The following is a 15,797-nucleotide window of genomic DNA, read 5'->3' as shown; positions in this document are numbered from 1 at the left end:
ACTATATATATATATATATATATATATATATATAGTATTAGTTTTGTATTAGTTTCTCAGCATATATTATTTTCTGTTTGCAAATGCTGCGGCCGGATTTGAGTAGCTCTAACATGGACCGGATGTGCGCTTTTATTGTGAAAGCAGCACGTAAATGGGTGTACCATAATGTCTTGAGCGACCGCGCACTTGTATATTGTGTGCTGGGCCGGCTGGAGTCAGAGCCGGCTAGCTTTACCGCGGTCAGAGTCGAGATGGGTATGGTTTGGAAAGCCACTACCCCGTGCTCTGGTCTTTCAAAAATAAAAAACTACACTAAAAACTCCGGCTAACCATTTTCTCGGTGACCAGATGACCGGTATTATTTGTTTCTCACAGGAGCATTATTTAAACTGTCTTGCGGATGGCAGAAAATACTACAGTATATAGCCTGAAACCTGAAAGGAACAAGCTTCTCTGCCTACAGCCTGCATAATGTGTGTGATACGGCCCCTGTGTAAGCCGGACAGAGAGAACTTCCGGGACAGACCGCTTTTCCATTTTCGTTTTGGGCGCTAAATGGGAAATCGGATAACGAGCAAAAAAAAATCCGATTTCAAATTTTGGTTTTCTAAACGGACAACCAAAATCTGGTTTTCGTTTTCGTTTTTTCATTTCAAACGAAAAAACGAACTGCCTGAAAATACACGAACCGGCTCGTAAGAGCTATAGGCCTGTAACTTTTTACCTACCTTATTCTTACTTGGCTTTACTATCGGAACAACGACTGAATGTTTCCAACTGCAGGGCAATTCCCCTTGTTCCCATACTTTATTATATAACTTTAAAACTACTCCTTTAGCAGCATCTGATAACTGTTCAATCATCTTATAGCATATGCCATCTTTCCCTGGAGATGTATTCTTGACTCCAATCAAAGCTCTATTCATTTCAAACAATGTAAAATCTTTATCTAAAACACCTCCATCTATCTATTTCCTATTTAAAATTTCTTTACTATCTTCAATCATTTTCAATCTCCATGATAATTCTTCATGTGATAAGTTTTAAGAACTATGCACTTTCACAATGGACCTACCAAACATCTCTGCTTTTTCCTTCCGGAGTTTAGCTCAAGGTTGATCCGATTTATGAACGCTACTGTCGGCCAGCGGTTCTCCACCGCTCCCGGCCCAAGCGCTCGAAGGTTCAACAAATTACCGAACCAAACACTCCTGTCAAACAAATGTTAATAAATGCCTTGAATTGTGGCCAACTGACTAATTGTCAGTGCTAATTTATACTTTTACATGAGACACAATATCCTCTATTAAATTTTAAAGTCATATATAATATTTTAAATAATTTTAATATTAAATAATATAATGTTTTCTTCAATAGCTTCCAAGTCATCTGACCTATTTACTCAGAATCACTTTGAAATCTTTCTATTAGGCTGTATAGATGAGGCACAGTCATTTGTTTTCCATTTCAAGTCCTTTTTCTTTTTTTAGGATTTTTTTTTGTGTCAAAATTGAGGGCCATTTACGCAGTTTGTGTAAATACTCTTCTTCTCGTTAGTCTTCGAGACGTACTTGCACGCTATCGCGCCCCCTGTGGTCACAGAAAATGATGGGTCAAAAAGTTTGGTGTAAGATCACAGTACAGAAGGAGATTAAGGGGAAAGAAGGATAAGGAAGAAGATTAATTATGCCTTTAATTGGTAAACATTTTTCGTTTTCTACTAGTTATAGAATGTTGTGGGTGGTAGTGATGGCAGTTACTTTAAAAAAGTAACCTTAATCAGATTACTGATTACTCCTTGAAAAGTAAATTAGTTACTTAACTGATTACTTGATTTGGAAAGTAACTAAGTTAAATTACAAGTTACTTTATTAGTTACTTTCAGTAGCTGCTGACAACAACCTTCTGTCACCTCAATATAAAAATTATATTGAGCTTTGCCAGTACTGACTTAATTGTAAGTTATTTTATAATAACTAACAATGTATCTCCACTTATAAGGTTGAACTGAAGGGGAGAGTGTTTGTTTAATGGATAGTCCAAAAAAAAGAAAAGACAAGAAAAAAGACTGTAGTGACTTTTGCGTGTTTTGCATGTGATGTCAGTAATTACACTGGTGGGTGGGGGAGCCCATCTAAAATGATTCTATCCAAGGCCCTGGCAAGAGTACCAGGTGGCCTGAACTCATCTTCCCATGAATTTTCTCCTTGTCCGTAGGCAGGATCATTTTCTTAATCAGAGAGGAAAATTGCATGTGAATGTCTTATAAATATATTTTAAAGGGGCGTCTCTGTGGATGAGTCTAGCGTTCCCTCTTGTGTGCTCAGTTCATGTTAACTGGAATGTAAAGGTGAATGTGGTTGGATTTATGATTATGCACAGTTTCAGACATCTGGGTTACTTTTTGCCTTCACATATTTGTAAACATACGGTCTTTGTACATAAGTACAAAGGAGATTTATCTGTTTCTACGTTTTTATGATCGAATTCCAATGCCACAGATGGCTTCTTACGTCATCTTGTGTTCGCCGGTGGTATTGTGTCTGTGGGAGGAGACTAAAACCTCCGTGTCGGATTCACTAAAAAACAATGTGTCATGGCATGGGTTAGGAGTTTCGACTCTTAGCTGGGTGCTGGTGTGGAGCAGACGCCGCTGGAGACCAACTGACGCCTCAAACCTACAAAGAGACACGAATAAAGCAGAAGACCAGAGCGCGACGGCCTGCAGCCGGAGGGGTGAGCTTCCAGCACACACGCGGCGTGGACAGCTTGTTTTTAAATGTAGCTGCCCTTTACTGTGAGCGTGTGCTGGGAAAACCCTTGAGGAAGCCACGCTTCATTAATCTTTTGTAAAGTGGAAGCATAGAGGACTTCTGCCAGGGTGGAACATGCTGCGTTCAGTACCACGGTGGTGTCAGGTTCCAACTGGTGGTTCTGAGCCAGCAATTTCAGTAACTTCATGATTACCCAGCAGCTCATTCTCTCCTTTAGTCCGTCCTAGCTGCAGAGTTCACAGTGAATTTGCAAATAGGAACACCTTAGATCAGAGGTTCCCAAACTGTGGGGCGCGCCCCCTAGGGGGGGCGCCGTGTCATTGCAGGGGGGGCGCGGGAAGCCGAATGGATGAAAAAAAACAAAACAAAACATGAACACTGTATGCGCTGGGTTTTTACCTTAGAATGGCCAACTCTCTGTTATTCCTCTGTCAATTTGATACAGTAGAGGCTTCCACACTTCCCATATTTGTGTCCTCTGTCACTTTTATCAGCAGTAAAAACTGTTTAATCCGTTGTTAACATGTTGTAACCTGTTTTTCCGAGCCGCCTTTAAACGCAACATATGATTGTAAGAATGTTTGGGTTGTGTAGTTAAAGTTTGCTGTAGTAATTACTTCAAATGAATTTATTGCACTACAAGCCTGTTAAGGTGTCCATGCTTTATGTTAAATTATTACGCATGTGTATAGTAAACTTATTGTCAGTAAATCGGTTTTCATAGAGTTAAGAATAAATCACACTTTTATATAATTTGCTTGTATTGGTGGGGTTTGTAATCGAAAGAAAAAAACAGTGGCTAGTGAAATGCTTGAGTGCCCGGTTAAAAATTTTCACTCCTGGTTTTAGCCAAGGGTTATGACAGCGTAGAACAAGTTTTGGTTCACACTGTGGGAAACGGAAGGCGTGGTTGATCACTTTACTTTGAAAAATAAAACCTTCTTTAGAAATGTGGACTGTGGACTCTGATATTATCTTTGAGGATGTTTGTGCTGCTGCAACATGTTTAGCATTGAAGTACTATTTTAGACTTGAATAGCTTAACTGTGAGGCTAACTCCTTTTAGCACAACTTGATCACAAAAATAATCTTTTCCAGTGTCCCATCAGATCAATTTTTAAAGGAAAAACTAAACTCCAGTGGGTCAAGAGAAGCTGCCCGTAAGGACAGTTTCACTTGTGTGGTAGATTTATGGGCATACCAGAAACATGTGAACACAAAGGCTCCAGCTTGGGATTTTGCATTTAAGAAAAAAGAGGTTAAAATGAATCACAATTAGTGCTTTAAAGTTATGGCTCTAGACCAAATCAAAAATGAATCCAGTGTATATGTAGTTTAATGTTTTGTTTTCAATCTTTTTTTTTATCAGTTCAAGATGGATGAGAAACATAGTTGTGTGACGCTGTCAGTCCAGCCCTCTAGAGGACTTGTGGATGAGAAATTTGTTATACTGGTCCAGAACAGCTTCCCCAGTTCCCTGTTGACCATCTACGCACACCATCAGTGTGAAGACGGCAACAGTTGGCACGCATTCGCCCACTACACTTCTGATGCCACTGGTGCTGTGAACGGTGTGGCATCTTACTCCAGACGTCAGACACACAGTCATGTAACAAGAAATGCAGACAGTGTTTCACTTTTATTTATTTATTTATTTTGCCTTCCTCTTCACAGTTTCAGAAGATTGCAGTATAGGTGGGACTTATTCAGGTGTTGAAGCTATGGGTCTATTATGGAGCCTCCAGCCAGTTCCAGGCAGCAAACCAGGACTCAGGTTGCTTGATCATGCAATTGCTGCCTGTCTACATAGATATCACTACCAATATCTTAGCTGACTCTCCCCTTACCAACAGGATGAGGAAGAAGAATGTCCAGGCCCCCATGGTGGTCACCATATCTGTCTACAGCAGTCACCTGACAGAGGGCTTTGGGGATCAGGTCCCGCTGGCCGGTGTAGAAGTGGAGCGGTGGTACATGGCTCCTGGTGTCCAGAGGATCCCAGTTACAGAGGATGGACTCACTGCAACCCTCTTCCTGCCTTCAGGTAGGACTAGAACCAGTCTAGATGGACTAGAAGCAGGATAGTTGGTAACAAAAGTATTCACACCTCTTAAAATTTTTCCTCTTATTAATGCAGCCGCAAACCTTGAAGTATTGAAATTAAAGTAAAAATTGAAACTTAGCTCATAATGAGATGGTGGATGAAAAAGGAAAAATAGACTTTGAAATGTTTGTCTGTGCCCTGTTTATTTAATAATGCTAAATAAATTTCAGTGCTGTCAGGTGGCTGCAGAAGCCATTTAATCACTAAGCAGAGTTCACCTGTGTGTCATGTAACCAAGAGCCAAGAGCAGATGTTCCGTTAACAGAACGGAAATTTTTATATTTCAATGGAAATATGCAATTTCCGTTGAAATATAAAAATTCAACATTTCTGTCAACAAAGATTTGCGTCATAGCCTGTGACACCCCAGATAGCACACAGTGGTAAATCAACGTTGAATTATAGTCAGAATGGTTGATTTTTGGTTGAGGTCGACAACTAACAGTGGATCAACCATCAAACAATCATCCAATTCTAGCCAATTAACTAACGTTGAAAATGTGTCATTGAATCAATGTTAGCTGTTTTACTGCACACCTTCCCCTCCTCATCAGAGCTCTAGGTGAGAGCATTTTATCACTTTTTAAATTAAGCACTGTAGAGGATAATGGCCGGTGATTCCTTTCAGTACATTTTCTTAATTGTTCATAAAAATTCTTACTGACTGTTTGTACATATGGTGTTGACACAAAAACATCTACAACTTACTACAAGGAGTGGAGCGGTCCACCCCCACCGTTTATATGAGTGGGATGTCCCAAACACACAGCCACTTCGCTGTTGGCTTGTTTGCAAAATATGTTAATTCAATATTGAATTATGATCACAAAGGTTGAATTTATGGTTAAGGCTGATGACTGATGGTGGATAAACCTTCAAACAATCATCCAATTCTAGCCAATTAACTAATGTTGAAAATATGAAATTAAATCAATGTTGCTTTGTGGTTGAATTTTAATAGTTGAAACCCCAACGTCGAATCCAGTGTTTTTCAACACTGGTCCTCAGGGCACACTGCCTTGCAAGTTTTAGGCATTTCCATAATTAGGGACACATGATTTTAATTGACGGCTGATTAACAGGGTTTTGCTGAACTGAAAACATGCTGGTCAGTTTGACTTAAGAACCAGGGTTGGGAAAAACTGCTTATCAATTTTGAATCCAAGTATGTTGTTTGTTGCGCCCCTTCTCTCCTCCTCATCTCCAACTATTCCCCTCAAACTTCACCACACCCACCCACCAGCTCTTCCCAATCTTCCCCTGTTGCATGACCTGACTTAAGTTGCCTCATCATGTGCCCTGCTTCTGGGTTTGATATATGCCCTTAACCTGGCTTATCCGAAGCCTCTGCGCTTCACATTTGAAGTGTTTCAAAAAATCTTCATGCAACATGACCAACACAAGATGTCTCCCAAAGTTCAGAATTTGTTTGGAAGACTTCAGACCAGGCATATCAAACTCAGTTTGGCTCTGGGGCCGGATCCAGACTTTCTGTTCTCAGGTGGGCCGGATCAGTAAAAGAATGTCAACTCCAAATATTTAGCTTTGNCTATTCTCCTTCAAGATACATTTACCTAACGCCAGAATAAATGCAATGTACATTATGCAGCAAAGGAAATTAGAAGACATATATCCATTATGGAGATGATCGGTTTTGGAAGGGCAATAAGCAATACTGAAGAATGACTGATATAATTAATGATACAGGGAAGAAGCCTTTCAGTTATCTCGCTTTGCTGGCAAAGTCGTGAGCTAGCAGCTAGCTAATAGCACATCAACAACAGCTTAATGCAAGCATGTCAAACTCAGTTTGGCTCTGGGGCCGGATCCAGACTTTCTGTTCTCAGGTGGGCCGGATCAGTAAAAGAATGTCAACTCCAAATATTGAGCTTTGTTTTTCAGTACTATGCTTTATCATTCATTCTACATTTGTGGCCTACCCTACATATTATAATTATAGATGACAAGGGATCTTTTTTGAGCACAATACATTTATTCAACAAACAATGGAAAAAAAAGATTTTCATGTTTGGGTATGAATGTGTTAACAACTGGTTTATTTTAACAGTTGATCGAATGCAGTTTTACACCTGAACCAACTCATCACATTAACAAACTCAAGTGGGAGCTATGAAAAAAATATTTCCGCCCTAATTGTCATACTGCTTTGAAATAAATAAAAAAAGTGCAGTGCATGGGCAATAAGATTAGACTACGTCAGATCAAACTACTAGGCTGGGCCTACTGAAGCTGAGAACATTCTGCACAATATCAATTCTCTTTAATATGAAACCAGATGAATCTCATTTTTAATTATCTGTATTCACAAGTGCAAACAAATTTCGTGTCATCCCACTTTTTTTCTCTTTCTCAATGCACTCCTGCAGTCTACTTGCTGCTGCTGGCTCCTGAAACTTGGCATCTTTTTGCCTTCACAAGTGCATCGATATTAGGTATCAAATCCTGAGTAGCAGCACATTTAACAATGTCATTCAAGTGTTTATTTGTTAACCTTGAGCGCTGCTTTGTTTTATTATTATTCATTACCGAAAACACCTGTTCACAAAGATAAGTAGTCCCAAACATGGATAGAACCTTTGCAGCCATGGCTGTTAATTTGGGATAACCTGGCACGAGATATTGATAAAACGTATCCAATCCCACTGACCTAAATTTATCCTTCATAGCAGAATCGCACTGCAAGTCAATAAGCTCGAGTTGAATGTCAGCTGGCATATCAGAAGGCTTCGCTGTAAATGGCAAGCGAAAAAAGTCAAATTTGTTCTGAAGTTCACCGAATACCTGAAACCTCTGCTCAAACTCTCGCAGCAAATCTGTTATGTTATCTTTATATTTATCCAAATCATTATCGGGACGGTCTGGTTCCTTCGGACGCACAGCTGTGAGACAAGAGAAATGCGCGGTGTCACCGTTGGATAGCTGCGTCTCCCATAGTGACAGTTTCATCTTGAACGCACTTATGCTGTCGTAATATTGAGTTACAACTCTGTTACGGCCCTGCAATTTAGTGTTAAGTGTATTCAAGTGTTGTGTAATATCAACCATGAACGCAAGATCCTGCACCCATTCCTTGCATGTAAGTTCTTTTACTGGGCATCCCTTCTTCTCCATGAACTGTCCAATTTCCCCACGTAGCTCAAAGAAGCGCTTAAGTACTGCACCTCTGCTTACCCACCGCACGTTAGTGTGGTATGGTAGGCCAGTATGAATGTCATTATCACTGAGAAATGTGTCAAACTGACGGTGATTTAGCCCGCGCGCTCTGATGAAATTGACAGTTTTCACAACCACACTCGTAACATGGTCCATTTGCAGTGTTTTACAACATAACGCCTCCTGATGTAAAATACAATGAAATATCCAAAACTCTTGTCCTCCATTTGAAGTCTATACTTTGTCACGGAATTTTGTGGCAACGCCTGCCTTTCTCCCGACCATTGATGGCGCACCGTCGGTAGCCAGGCTCACGGCACGGGACCAGTCCGCTCCCACCTTGTCCAGCGCTCCAACGAGAGCGCTGAAAATGTCATCTGCTGTTGTGGTGTCATTCATGGGCACCAATTCAAGCAGCTCCTCGGTGATGGTCAGAGTTCCATCAACACCTCTAATGAATATGGCCAGTTGAGCAATATCTGTGACATCGGTACTTTTATCTATTGCAATTGAAAATGCGATAAATGACTTGATTTTCTCTTTCAGTTGGCTGCCCAAGTCACTTGAGAGTTCTGTCACCCGATCTGCGACAGTGTTCCTTGTTAGACTAATATTGGCAAAAGCAGGTCGCTTTTCAGGGCACACGACTTCTGCAGCCTTCAGCATACATGTTTTTACAAACTCCCCATCAGAAAATGGCTTGGATGCCTGCACCAGCTCGTTGGCAATAATGTAGCTGGCTCTTACAGCCTCATCAGAAATATCGCGGCTGCGTGTAAAAGTAGACTGCTGTTTCTTCAGACCAGCGACCAATTTGTTTATCTCGTCTTTCCTTATTTGTCCTTTCAAGTGGTCATACTTTTCTTTATGATCAGTCTCATAGTGGCGCCGAATATTAGTGGCCGTATGTTTGACATGCTTGGCTTAATGTCTGTATGATAAAAATACTGAATCGATAGATAAGAACAGTTTCTCCTCACCTGGCTGTCTCCTCCGCTCAGTAGTTCTTCAGAGAAAGGCAGACAACAGTGTCTGTTGTATTTCATTACCTCTCTGCTTAAACTGCTACTCCGTGCTGAAGCAGAAATGATACAACGTTCAACGTTTTCCGTCATCTGACAAGTAGCAAGTAGAGTCTACTCCACTTTATTCACCAAAAACTGTTCTGTAATCTGGAACGTTCACTACGTTGAGCTCCAGTTAGCCGCCTTATCTCACTCTGCGAGAGGCAACTGTGTCATGCGTCACAGGCAAAAGGTCAAACGTAACAAGGTGACCAGAGGGCTTATTATGTTGTACAAAAAAATTGTCCTGCACAATGTGTGTATTATTCTGTAGGACTTATTAATAATTTCNCCAATTTGTTTATCTCGTCTTTCCTTATTTGTCCTTTCAAGTGGTCATACTTTTCTTTATGATCAGTCTCATAGTGGCGCCGAATATTAAACTCTTTGAACACTGCAACTTGCTGATTACATACCAAGCACACTGGTTTTGCGTTCAGTTCTGTGAATAAATACTTCTCAGTCCATTTTTCCTGGAAAACTCTGCATTCCGTGTCCACTTTTCTTTTTTTGACAGTGCCATTTTGGGAAGGGTGTGTTGACCGATAACTTGTTTAGTAGTGGTGAATGGTGAAGTAAGATTGCTGGTTTATTTTTACTTGGACGCATCACGTTGCGAATGTTTACATCCTGTGACTAACTCGTATCAGTGCCGCATGCTGGACGTGAGCGCTTTTACACATTTACTGCCCTCTAGCGACCGGAGGGAGCATTTGGTTTGTATTTATTTAAAAAAAAATCACAATTTTTGATAGAAATGAGCTAGAGACTCGCTTATTTTTTTGACATACTCAGAAATTTATGCTGGGCCAGATTAAATCATCCAACGGGCCGGGTCCGCCCCGCGGGCCGTATGTTTGACATGCCTGCTTCAGACCTCACAGTAAAGACAATTGCATGTTGTGCAAAAGGACAGATTATTTTCTGTCTTTGTTTGAACATGAGAGTGCCATGCATTGGAAGCTTAACCTCAAGGGACTGGACTTTTTGAATTTCTTTTGGGACATTGTGCATATTAAAGCCACAGCATTAGTAGGCTGCTGTAGTATTGTTCACAGACACTTTCACAGCGTTTTTTCAATTTGGATCACCACATTTGTGCAGTGCTTAATGTTTACTATTCTGTTCTGATGTCAATTAACTTAAGTATCGTACATGGTTTAAATGCGGCAGCCATTACCCCACATCCTTGTTTGAAAGGATGTGGATGTTATTGCTCATTTCAGTTTGTTCTTGAGGTTAAAAATAGTCACACATGTTGTGACATTTTATGTAAAAACAGGTTATGGATTGAGAATGTTGATTTCCTTTATTTTAGGAGGACTTGTGGTAAATCTGAAAAACCTTATTTTTTTGCAGAGGAATACTTCTGGATTCTACAAGCTCACACAGGGATGTCCAAGGTTTGTCCTGGAGAGCCATCAGTGTGCAATTTTCAGATGGACTATTTCAATACCACCTTGCTGAATTCACACACCAGCAGACACTCAGCTGAGCAGAGGCATAGTAATGAGCAGTTCATTTTATTCCAGTGTGTTGGATATTGGATTCATCTGAAAGTTTCAGGATGGTAGCTCTCCAGAACTGAACTTGGGTGCCCCAAGTTGGGTTTACTCCAAAGCAAACCTTATTAAGCAGAAAAGCAAAATCTCTTATGAATTTTCAAAAGATCTGTGTAGTATGTTCAGTGCATAATATGTTGTGAAAAATCTGTAAGTTTGCGATTTCACAATAAAATTTAAAATGTTCTATTTATGCAATGTAGATATGTAGATTTATTATAACCAAGTTGAATTTTTGAGTAGTGTAAAAGGAATTTTACTCCTATTTTAAAAGCTAAAACAACATGCTAAAAATGATTTATATTTAAGCAGTATTATAAGTACAAAATAAGTATAAAGGACTTTGGGGTAGTTTTGTTTTTATAAGTTAGAACAAGTTACATTTTTGAGTTTACTTTCTATAAATTTAAGTAAAGGGGATTATTTTTTTTTTTATATGAAATAAAGTAAATTGAGTTAGATTGACCTAATTTTGTCAAGTTAAACTACAAAATTACATTGATCCAACTTAATTGAATTACTTGTTACCAATTGAAGCAATTCAATTAAGTTGGATCAACTATTTTCTTTTTAGAGTGAACATAAACAATTTTAGCCCGACCTAAACAAGGTTGACCCACTTGAATGAACTCGACATAAGCTGAACATGAGTACATCCGGACAAAATCATAGCAAAAAATTATGGCACAACAAAGCAAATTTAGACACTCACCAGAATGAAAATGTCTGGAGGAAACTTGTAGGTATCCGAGGATGTTGGAGAAGGTAATATCAGGACGTCTCAACCTCTGACACCCAGGACATTCGTTTTCTTTTTGTTAGCTCCAATAGCTTAGCCTCCTCTCGTTGTTTCCAAGCAGGAAAATAGTGAAACGAAAGTCCGTTTTCCATCTTTTTACCGTTTCAGTCGTGTGATCGGACATTACATTCAGTAATGCAGCAAGTTCATACCATAGCTAAATTATTTTAAGTAACTTGGATTTAAAAAATCTGCGAGAATGTTGTTTCTGCCGGTTATGTTTATGGCCCCCAAAAATGACACTGATATTCCTCCGTCTACAGCAGTGACGTCACGTTCCAAAGCTCTATAAATATTACTGACTGTGCATAATGTGTTGACACAAAATCATCAAAATCAAGTCACTACAAGGAGTGGATCGATCCGCCTCCCCCTGTTTACTCTATTGGTTTGTCCCAACCAAACAGCCACGGTCGAAACTGCATGAAAGAGCTAGGTTCGTTGGAGCGACGCGGAAAAAACAATAACAGAAACATCGCATTTGGAAAAGGCGGATTTGGCATCAAGTGGTATATGAATGGTTCGGATGGAAATGGAGCTAGGAAATGAGGAAGATGGGGATTTTGAAGGGTGAATGCCAGTGGGAAGAGGGAGAGGACGTGGAAGAAATAAAATAGATGAAGTAAAGGGAATTGGTGATAGCCAAGACAGTAAACGGGAACTGGAAGGAAGTATCTCAGAAGAAGAAAGGATAGTTAGAAGGAAAGTTGTGAGGGAGGAATTTAAAGTAATATTAAAACTTAAGAACGAGGAAGAACAGCATAAAATCATTGTGGTGTCGAGAGAAATTAAAAAGAAAATTGGAGATGTTAAAATGGTAAAGATTTTGAGAGACGGAAACCTATTGGTAGTATGTAAAGATTCAGAACAAAAGATTAAGGCTTTAAATGTGGATAATATTTGCAAAAGAACTGTGCTGGAGAAAAAAAATCATGGGAGAAAATCAAAATTAGAGGAGTGATTTATGGGATCCCTCTATGAAGATCTTGATAAAATTAAGAGAAGTGTTGAAGGTGCAAAAGTGAATAACTTGAAAAGATTGTCAAAAACAGTGGATGGAGAAAGAGTAGGAAGTTTGTCAATCCTTATTGAGTTTGAAGAAAAAGAGTTGCCAAAAAATATCAAAATAGGATATCTCAGTTTTCAAGTCAGACCTTGTATACCTCCACCACTTCGGTTGTAGTGTTTTCAACATAGCTGTTGGTGACACAGAGTTAAACCACAAATGAGGACCCTGGAGTTTAGTTGCAGCTTGTTTAATTGTCTTCATGAACATGTGGTGAAAACTGAAATGACAAAAAATACGCTCTATCTCAACATGTAGAGACATATATACCCAAATTAAGTGGTTCCAGTTCGCTAAAATAACATTACAGGAAAATCAACAATAATATCCAACTAAACAGTATAATCTGCCATATGATGTAACTTACGGTGTTCCTGCATGACAATTCAGAGTGGATGGCATCTGATAACATTTCCATGCTGCCTCTTGCATGTGAACCTGTTTTCGAAGCAAAAACGGAATACCGGAAGTACGTAACCGGAAGAGGGCAAAAGAAATCATACAGATTAAAACAACTAAAAACATAAGCTGTGCAGAAGCAGTTAAAAATGTGAAGGAACAGAAAACAAGTGAGATTGAACAAACAGTGAATCAAACTACACAGCAATCCAAAGTCCAGACAGAAGTAAATGTCACAGTACCAGTAGAAAAACTAATATTATTCATAGTCTATGTTGTCAACTGCACTGACCAAGCCAAACACAAAACTGAGAAGATTAAAATAATAGTGAGAGGAGCTGAAAAGTTTTGGGGCTTTAAAGAGGGATCATGGGAGAACATAAATAAAAAGTTGGAGGAAGATGGGAGACCAGGACCATCAGGTGAAAACAGTTCATGTTAATATTACAATGGATGCTAGACGTTTAATTGCTAACGGATAGGAACTTAAAGGTTATATTGATGAGCTTGAAGAACAACCGGAAATTATTTGTGTTCAGGAAACATGGTTAAAAACAACATTAGATTTTGTGATTAAAGGATATGATAGTGTAAGAAGAGATCGATCAGAAGGAAGAGAAGGAGGAGGTGGAATATTTATAAAACAAGGAATACAATATCAGGTATTAGGGAAAGGAAAAGAACTAGAATATGTAGTAATTGAGATATGGAAAGAAGGTAAATTCAAAATAATAAATTTTTATAGTTCATGTAAAACATTATCGATTGAAATAATGGAGGAATTAACTGAATATTTGGAAGGGAAAGTAATTTGGTGTGGAGATTTTAATGCAAATAGTACATTGTGGGGTAAATGTAATGATAAAAACGGACAAGTTATAGAAAAATTAATGGAAATGAAAAATCTAGTATGTATTAATGATGAAAGGGGAACAAGAATCAATACAGGGATGGAATCAACTATTGATTTAAGAATTGTTTCAAATGTTTTAGCTGGTATTTGTGAATGGTTCATTGATAAAAAATCTACAATAGGTAGTGATCATTATCCCATAACAATAAGAGTAGGACTGAATCTAAATAAGAATATAAAGCTTGGGAAAAGTTTAATTTTAATAAAGCAAACTGAATTAAATTTAGATATTTGAGTCAAATAAACTTAGAAAAAGTAGATATGAGGATGTATATAAATGAGGTAAATATAATAATTTCTAAGATAATAATGGAAGCAGCAGATAATTCTATAAAGAAATCAGGGTGTAAGAATGATAAGAAAATGGTGCCATGGTGGACAAATGAGTGCAAAGAAGCAAAGTTAAGAAATAAAGCATTTAAGGTAATAAAACATAATCCAATTTATAAGAATTTAATTGATTATAAAATAAAGCAAGCAATAATAAGGAGAACTATAAAGAATGCTAAAAGAGAATATTGGAGAAAGGTTTGTAGTACGATAGGGAAAGAAACAAAAATTTAGTAAATTTGGAAAGTAATTAAAAGAATGAATGGTATAAAAAGAGAGTTTGAATATCCTATACTAAAAATAGATGATACAAATATAATAAGAGATGAAAACAAAGTTGAACTATTGGCAAGAGCATTTAGTAAAATTCATAGTTCAAATAATATTAGTGAAAAGGGAAGGAAGAGAACATACTGTATAAAAATTAAATATAAAGATTTTTTACAGAGCGGTGAAGAAACAAATAATTTGTTGAATGTTGATTTTACAAAAACGGAATTGAATTATGCACTTAAGAAGACAAAATACACGGCACAAGGTAAAGACCAAATCTGGTATAGAATGATAAGGCAACTCGGTGAAAAATCTAAAGATATGTTATTACAATTATATAATAAAATTTGGGAAGAGGGAAAATTACAGTTGAATTGGAAGGAATCAATTATAATACCAACAGCTAAACCAGGAAAAAAATCATTCAAACCCAGAAAACTACAGACCAATAGCTTTAACATCAAATCTATGTAAAATAATGGAAAAAAATATTAATAATAGACTAGTATATTATTTAAATAGTAAAGGATATATGTCAAAATATCAAAGTGGTTTTCGAAAAGGGAGGAGTACAAATGATCCAACGTTATGTTTAGAGCATGAAATTAGAAGAGCTCAAGTAAATAAAGGAAGTGTAGTGGCAGTTTTTTTAATATAGGAAAAGCAGATAGTTATTCAGTGCAATTATATTTAAATAATTATTATCAGTATATTCAAATTTATACAGATGCATCAAAAATAACTGGGAAAACAGGAATAGTGTTTGTAGAACCAGAACTTAATATAAAAATAGGAACACAAATTACAGATGGATTATCAGTATGCACAGGAGAAATGCTGGCAATATTATTAGCTTTACAATGATAGAAGACATAAAACCATTAAAAACAATAATATGTTCAGATTCAAGCTCTGCATTATTGAGGTTAAAATATAATCAAACAGATAGGAGGATGGACATTTTATTAGAAATATTTCATACATTATTCAGAATACAAAACATGGGTTTAATAGTTATATTTGTGTGCATATTGGAGTAGAAGGAAACAAGAGGGCAGATAAAATGGCAAAGAGGGCAATTCAGAATCCTATTAGTTTTACAGTTAAAATAAGTAATTCTGAAGGAAAGAGTATTGTTAAAGAGAAACTGATGAAAGTTTGGCAAAAAGATGGGATGAAGATAAGACAGGAAGATGGTTTTATAAACTTCAGATTGTAGGAGAAAGAAGAAATGGAAAGGAGGAAAGAGTAATAGCAAGGTTAAGATTTGAACATACAGGACTTAACCTGTTGGTCTCAGGTTGTCATTCACAATGACAGGGGTGTCAAACTCCAG

The 15,797-nt window shown here is 37.8% G+C and overlaps 1 protein-coding gene across 4 annotated transcripts in view; it reads left to right on the top strand.

Moving 5' to 3' along the window:
* The first annotated feature begins 2,116 nt into the window (after window positions 1-2,116).
* Window positions 2,117-15,797, top strand: part of LOC103152705 (acyl-coenzyme A thioesterase 4-like) — a 35,027-nt gene continuing 21,346 nt past the window's right edge. Inside the window, exons 1-4 of one of the 4 annotated variants that reach the window (XM_007573278.2) lie at window positions 2,652-2,739; window positions 4,147-4,348; window positions 4,452-4,551; window positions 4,631-4,821. In XM_007573278.2, the coding sequence (XP_007573340.1) occupies window positions 4,153-4,348; window positions 4,452-4,551; window positions 4,631-4,821 (487 nt within the window). In that variant the 5' untranslated portion in view covers window positions 2,652-2,739; window positions 4,147-4,152. Of the gene's footprint in view, window positions 2,740-4,146; window positions 4,349-4,451; window positions 4,552-4,630; window positions 4,822-15,797 lie in introns of all 4 variants that reach the window. The other 3 variants (XM_016661323.1, XM_016661322.1, XM_016661324.1) reach the window with 3 other exon arrangements.

The sequence above is a fragment of the Poecilia formosa genome, unplaced genomic scaffold, assembly GCF_000485575.1.
Source record: "Poecilia formosa unplaced genomic scaffold, Poecilia_formosa-5.1.2 Scaffold323, whole genome shotgun sequence".
Taxonomy (NCBI): Eukaryota; Metazoa; Chordata; class Actinopteri; order Cyprinodontiformes; family Poeciliidae; genus Poecilia; species Poecilia formosa.
This window is presented reverse-complemented; position numbering and strand designations above follow the sequence as displayed.